This window comes from Pygoscelis adeliae, unplaced genomic scaffold, assembly GCF_000699105.1.
Source record: "Pygoscelis adeliae isolate BGI_AS28 unplaced genomic scaffold, ASM69910v1 Scaffold14, whole genome shotgun sequence".
Classification (NCBI taxonomy): Eukaryota; Metazoa; Chordata; class Aves; order Sphenisciformes; family Spheniscidae; genus Pygoscelis; species Pygoscelis adeliae.
Genome location: NW_008825109.1, coordinates 20,776,662 through 20,784,292, shown reverse-complemented (window position 1 = coordinate 20,784,292; position 7,631 = coordinate 20,776,662). Strand labels below are relative to the sequence as shown.

General features: G+C 41.2%; 1 protein-coding gene across 1 annotated transcript in view; it reads right to left on the bottom strand.

The window, feature by feature from the left end:
* PAK3 (p21 protein (Cdc42/Rac)-activated kinase 3) overlaps nucleotides 1–7,631 on the bottom strand; it is a 72,258-nt gene that overhangs the window by 24,102 nt on the left and 40,525 nt on the right. Inside the window, exons 5-7 of the mRNA XM_009327837.1 lie at nucleotides 6,888–6,925; nucleotides 4,155–4,286; nucleotides 3,025–3,187 (exon numbers count right to left, since the gene is read on the bottom strand). Coding sequence (XP_009326112.1) covers nucleotides 3,025–3,187; nucleotides 4,155–4,286; nucleotides 6,888–6,925 — 333 coding nt within the window. The remainder of the gene's footprint in view (nucleotides 1–3,024; nucleotides 3,188–4,154; nucleotides 4,287–6,887; nucleotides 6,926–7,631) is intronic.

Below are 7,631 nucleotides of genomic sequence, written 5' to 3'. Positions count from 1 at the left end.
CGCCGGGAGCCCCAGCCGGTGCCCCCTGCTAACGGCAGCGTGAGCGCCGGCCTGCTGGCAGAGGATGCCAACACAGCCTCAAGTAGCCTGAAGTGGTCCCGGCCCTGCTGTGCCAGCCTGCAAGAGTTAGAGTAACTGGATTGGAGTCCAAGCCAAGGACGTAATGCTTTCAGGACTGGTTAACTTTTTGAAGTTTCATCTCACCGAAACGTATAATGTTAAGACAAAGCTTTCATTCTGCTTCTCTATAGTGGGTTTCCACTACAAAATAACTCTTCAGCCAAGAAGAATATGACCAAAGGACTCTGGGACTCCCTTTTAACTGACTGGAAGAAGGGATGCGAGATGAGAAAGCATACCCTCCCGCTCACACTACTGAGCTTAACCATCCCCCAGACAGGGATCCCCATGAGACTCCGCAGTACTAAACCAGACACTGCCGTAATCCTGTGCTGGGCTGGACAACAGGAAAAACACTGTGTTGTCCGTGTCTGGCTAGGTGCTATTTTCAGCTAGTTAATGGAACTGTGTATCTATCAGAACAGATATCAGAAGTTCACGGAAGTTCACGTTAGAAAGGAATAAAGAAAAAGACTGCAGAACAAATATTTTGAAAAAGAATTTTCCAAATTTGCCACTGATTTTGCAGTTCAGGTTTCTGGTGTTTTTCCTTAAAACTTGAGCAGCTGCTTTCACAACTTAGTTGTTCGTGGCTGGTTTCCTGTTGTAAGCCAATGCACGTCAAATATGACAGCACTAAAATCAACAAAGTGAGTGGTACGTGGCTCCAGTTCAGAGAAGCACTCCCTACTCTGGACAAAAGATACACATATCAGCTATTTTGATGTCTTTAAGCACTTTCCTTTATCAAGTCCTAAATTAAGTGGATAAGAAAGCAGAATTGGGCCACTTCTGTTTTATAATTACAGTGGAACATATTCATGATTTCATTACAGACAGAATTTTGTTTGATCTTATCTCAATATTTCAGGCTTTACTCCCTAGTAAAACTTGTAATGAAAGTGGCTCTAAAAAAAACCCAGTTATTTCAAGCAGAAAAGAATTATGAAAGCAATTTAAGATAAAAGAGAGCAGGGAACATCTTCCTAAAAGCGGCATAAAATCAATTGTGGGGGAAATAGGCAAGGTGGAGAAGTCATACGAGTTAAAACAAAACAGAAAAACCCAATCACCACACATGCTTAAATATAATTAGCCCAGGACTATAACAAAAAAGCATCACCCCCATTTTCAGATAGCTTCATGAAAGCACAAAAAGATTTTCATTGTCCACATCACAATTTGCCCAAGGCAGACCTTCAGACCTTGCTCACTTGGTATCAAATTCTTAAGAAAGAAAAAGCATGAAAGCATGTAACATCTCAAAGATATAACCCACGACTCCTCAAGGGCTCAGTCCTAATCTGGCATACACAGAAGCTTGAATAAACGATACGCATACTTACGTTCGTGTATGCAAGGGTACCTGCAGATCTCATGGTGGAAGCCTGCCTCAAACATGTAGCCTCAGTTGAAGAAGCTGTATTTCCTCCCTTTATAAGCTGACATACCTGCAGGTAACTATCTGCTCTGGAATTTATTTCATTGTGCCCTCAGCTAAAGGTGTTCAACTTAGCCCTTGGATACTCCCTAATGGCACTGAGATTCAGTTCTTTATAGTCCTGTCAACCTGCTGAGGGTGCAGAAAACTCTACACAAGCAGCTGACGTCTCACAGCTAAGGAAGGCTTCAGCCTCTGCAGTCACACCAGCCACCAGTGGCAGGGCAGGTATGACGAAAAGGTTGGTACAGCACAAGAACGAGCATTGACAACCACTGCGAAGAAGCCACAGCCAGACTGCACCCCTTCACAAGCAGCTGCCCCCATTAAAGACAGAACGTTACTGGCTTTGAGATCAAACACAAGGAGGTGTAAATCAATCCACTTTTTGTCCTAACAGTTACTGGTAGACACAGAGTAATTTGGGCTATGTTATGAACCCAAGAATTTATTGTCTGAGAACACAGCACTGGCAGCTATTACATGCAAGAAGCAGACTGAATTGGTTGTACTGCACAATCACAAAGGGCTTGATGTGTTTTCCTAGAGTATGAGCTGTGCAGGGGTTTGGGGCCAATGGTTAGGATTCTAATAGTATTAACTGGCTGGGAATTAGCTATGACAAAGTGCCACGTATATGAGAAATATACAGTGGATGTGCTGGAGGCTGGCTCCTGAGAAATGCTTGCAGTGCAGTTTTACCTGATCACGCACATCGATGTGTCTCTTTGATACATCTTTATAAGCATAAAGCTAAGAAATAAAACAAGGATTGTTATAAAAGTGTGGTTTTTTTTTTTTTCTTTTGGGGCACATTGAAAACACCTCTTCCTCTCTACCCGTGGTGTCAACTGACATTCTTTCAAAGGAATTCTCTCTGACAAAAACATAGAATTCTTATAAAAACGAACTCTGATATATTAGTAGAAGTAGTAGTAGTAACAACAATCATAGAAATGACACCAATAGAATATTTGGGGCAGGAGAGCTCCTTGAGGCTGAAGGAATTGGCTTAGTGCTGTAGTTGTCTCCTGGTAAAAAAAAACCACAGCCAGCCAAAGAAACAAAACCCCAACAGCTTTCTGCAAAGTATTTTGGCTCAGATGACTGGTGAGAAGTCAGGAGTCTAAAGAGAATTTAGGAACCCAAATATCCTGTTCAATTTGGCCATCAGCACACAGGAGTTCACTAGGTCACAGCCTCCTGCTCAACCAGAAACAATCTCTACTTTTGCCTTTAGCGTAGAAGGAAGCTCAGGCAAATCCAACCCAGTCATAGCTGCCCTCAGAGGCAGAAGGAATTCCTAGAGCGCTCTCTTGCTTCCTCTAAGCACAGTAACAGTTTGTGTGGGGAGTCGTAAGTGACTCCGTGACACTAAACTGAAGATGAACATTCGGTACGTATAATCCTGAGACACGCATACAGTACGCTGCTTTATCACACAAGAAATACGGAATACGTACTCAGTTTCTCTAGGATCTCCTCATCTGTCATCTTGGATTTTTTTCGCTGCCGGTCTGTGTTTCTGTACAAAGTGTTTGTGTTTGAGTTTTCAGGCTGGGGAGTGGTGGCTTCTTTAGCTGGTGCTGGTGCAGCTGCAGGTTCAATTACAGAGCGTGTGTAGATCTGTGACAAGAAATTATTTTGTGTCAGAAAGGTGGCTTGCAGAGATGCCCTTGAGATCATATTTCAAATGCAAACCCTTAGGAAGATGCTGTCTGCCACATCCAGGGCTCTTAAAATGTTTGTTTTTGCTGTCCACTTCTCAAACTAAACAGGCAAAAATGAAAGGCTAGTTTTACACAAGTGCATGGCCAGTTTCATTTTCAATCTTCACTGATTTTCTCAAAGATGACTGAAATAATGAATTTACTGTGTTGCAAGGATACAGAAAAAGATCTGTCCAGGGCCCCGGAGCCTTGTTCCTTGATACTCACGTGTTTTCACGGGTAACAAAATGACTCTTTAGTTGGTACATAAGTGTCCGAATAGAAGCAGGGAGCATTTCCCTTTTCTGATCGTTAACTGTTGAACTGACTTCTCATCAGTATTTCAAGCTTTAGGGAGTGGCCATTAGGAACTGCGTTCCAGTCCTTCAGAGACTTACCTTCTCTTTACAATGCATAGCTGTGTAGGATTCTTCTCACCCAACTTCAGTCATGTAAAAGTTAAGGGTTTAGTCTAAGCTGTTCATTTAGCTACTCCTATAGTCTGTGGAGAGGGACAGGGACCTTCAGGGGACAGTTTCTCCTATTTATCCTGCAAGGGTGTGAACTGCATCTGATGACCGCTCTCCTCCACTGATGACAGAGAGCCTACACAGGTACTTTGGACAAAGTTGCTCACTTTTACACTGGTAGCATTAAAAGACACAATGCTACCTCTTATCTGATACTAAGATAAATTGACGGACCCTATCAGAATCACAGGAAACTCATGACTAAATGTGAAAGTTCAAAACAGATATTCCTGGTGTCAGGGGCTTGGGTGAAGCACTATGTCATGGTAGGACTCCAGCCCTCAGAGTCTTCACCTGCAAGTGCTGCATGATCAGAAACAAGCAGCTCTGAATTACACCAAAGCTGGGACTTACTGATTTTGTATGTTCAGGCCGTGGTGCGATAACAGGCGGAGGTTCATTGTCATCTTCCTCTTCTTCGTCATCTTCATCCTCTTCTTCAGAAACAGAGGGAGCTAGCGGGGGTTCTGATGCTGTTTTTGTGCTCTGTGGACAGACAGTAACATGAGTGACAGTCACCATTCTGGCACTTGGGAGGTTTGATAATTACACACAATTTTAGTCTGCTTAGACATCAGAAACCAATCTAGACATGCCTATAGTCCTACAGGCCTCAGTTCTAAGTTACAGACGGCACAATACAATTTAAAGGTTACAAATTATCGTACCGCTTTGTTAATTCGTCTTGGTGTTTTTCATTTTTGCTCATCAATTTTGCTAATCAAAACAACTAAATCATTCCCATGCTTAGTCAAAGTCTAATTTCACAAAATTTAATGCTTGAATATATCACTAGAAATCACGTCTAGTTGCTGGTTAATTGCTTTGGCATTGTGTCTACAGAACCGGTAACAATTAAAGCTAACAGGTGTCTACTGGCTAGGTTAATTAACACACTTAGAAGTCCAAAGCCTCCTTTGTCATCTTGCTGGGAATTTGGTTTTGGAGAGAAAGGCTATTTGTTTCTTTACTATTTTACCTGTGGGATAATCATATTGCCTGTTTCCACAGTGCTGAATTTCCCTGTTTAGTAGCTCCTTTTTCAGCACCATCTTCCTTTTTACCTAATCTTAAGTTAACACATTGATCTTTCCACTGCTTGCCTGTTTCTTACCGCAACAGTAACCCAGAGTGAATGCAGCCCCCTCAGCAGCAAGGTGCATCCTGCCGACCCGCCTGGGGCTGCCAGGCAGGCATCCCGACTGCTCACCCAGGCTCCCGTTACAGGCAGCGGAGAATAAAAGCCACTGCCAGGGTGCAGTCGACCTTCAGGCAGACTCCAAATACGGGGCAGGCAAGGGAAGTCTGGCTGATCAGTCGTCTACATGTAAACTGAAGCCTACAGTGCAGATATTTAGTGTTAGGTGAGTTGAAACCCCTCCACCAGTCGTAGCTGCTACTCTGAGGCAGGGGGTGTATCACGTTGCCACAAATTTGCTGGTGAAACAAAAAACTGAAAAGGTGCCTTGTCAAGTGTTTACCAACTGCTTTAAAGCTGGCTACAACAGGCCACTTAGAGAACTGAAGCAAACCAAAGGTACTATTCTACATATTCACATCTCATTTGCATTATCTTTAAAATAGCATCAATTTGGTCCAGTATAAACACCAGCCCGCAGGAAACAGGGAGATCTAATCTTCACGCCTGTGTGTTACTGAATAGATGACTGTATCGCTGCCTTAAGTCACCTGTACTTGAACATACTATCATCTAGATACACACACACACACACAGAGTATTATATTTTCTGTGAGACTCAGTTCTGTTACCCAAATTTTAAAGGTAAACTGTGAAACAGGCTACTAATCTGGCCCAAGTAGGGAATGACATGTCAGACGTTCTAAACACCAGTTTAAGGGCCAACTCAAGGGGTGCCCTAATGGGAAGGTGAATGTTACTTTGTCATATATTAGATCAGTGTATAGCTTTCTATGCATCGTTAGCACTTTGCTTACATGGGGATAGAAGATGATTAAGGCAAAAATAAAGAAGGGAATAATCACATTTCTGTTATGTCAAATTCTTGTAACTATTTTTTCCACTGGGCTCCATGCTTGGTCTGACAGCACTAAATTCTGCAGCTAGAACATATACAATGTCATATTATTTAATGCCAGCCTCCCATTAAGGAGTGAAATGAAATTAAAGTAATTCCAATGACTGCTCGATCCTGTCAGAGAGTTGTTTTCCCTGCACTATAACATTCAACCAGCATCCTCTGAGTCGGTAACTTTTGAAAGCTGAAATCTTGACTGTCTCACCACTGTCTATGTCTGCTAGAACAAAATACCACAGCATCTGCCAATGTGTCCATACCCACTGGAAAAGCTATTGGGAAGGGTCACTATGGTCTGGTGAACCCCAAACTTCCTTCTAAAAGTGTGTTTTATTAAAGATAATGAAAGCGGTATCAATTGAAAATCTGAAGTGTGAATATTCAAAGATTATTTTCATTTCATTATACACACTCCGCTGTGTAATCACAAACCTAAAATTAAGTTGCTTAACACTTGAAAATAAAGGCCAAATCCCCATTCAGTCATTTGCTATTTAATGCACTAACATTAACACTAATAAATCTGGTCAATATTAATGTGGATGTCATGACTACATCTCTGGGATTGCTACGGCAATCCAGTATTAATTAGAGTAGATGATTATTTAAAACTTTCTTTCAATGGTTCCAGTGAGTTACGTATCAATTATAACCTTATTTATATTCAGCTACATATCCAGCTGTACTAAGGATAAATCATAAAATTTAATAGAAATGAATTCTAAGTTGTTAAAACTAAATTAAAATGGGCTAATTAGACAGTACTGCATATTGTTGCGAATTATATATTCCACCATGGTTAAGAACAGCAAGCAATCTTCCGTCTGCAAAACCAGACTTTCATCTGTTTAAAAGTTCTTAAACAGAAAATTAGAAAACAGCCAGTGATCCCTTTTCTGCTGCTGCAAAGACACTAAAATGTACCTTCTTTCAGCCTACAAGGCTGGCACTCTATCGCAAAAGGCAAAGCTCACAGCTTGCTCCACAATTCTTAAACGCTATGAAAGTAAAAGGTTACTTTCACACTCACCGAAGGATGGGCTTCTATGTATCCATGGGCGCTTTTATCTGCAACGTGCAAGGGAAAATTAACCAGATGCTGTTATAAAACTGCCTGTTGTGGGGAATCCCACAGAACAAGTAAATCCAAATAGATAGCATTTTTCTTTCAGAACATCCCTCCAGCAGCAACAGTTATTTTACACAGCAAGCAAGATAAGAGGACAATATACTAGGTTATTCTTTTTCTACAGTTTCTTGAGTCCATTTTTTGCCCTGTTTTGCCAGTAAATAAAATAAATAGAAACTTGGTCAAGAAAATGCAAATTGTTCTTTAATAGTCAATGCTTCTGTTCCGCCCAAGAGCTAAAGCAGCTTTTTTTTAAAAAAAAAAAAAAGATAAATTGCATGCATTGATTCTCTTTAGCTTGCTGAAGATGTTTCCCCATTAAAGCTTCCCCAAAATCCCCCTTAGCCATGGCAGTTCTATTCTGACATAGCACAGTAACAGCTCCTGTGTTCAGGAGCATACACTAACTGTTTTGAATTTTGCATTTCATCACAAAAGTAATTGCTATTTTAGCAAACATTAAGTGTCAAGTTAGACAGTCAAATCTTTTAATTATGGAATTTAGAAAAAAAGCTCCTTTCCCTCAAAAGAAGAGAAATGTTAGTAAATTCTGGAGATAATTGCACAGTTTTTAGAAGTACTTCTGAGAAGCTCTCCCAGTTCGCATTTTGCAAGTTGTATTGGTTGAACCAGCAAATTGAGGAA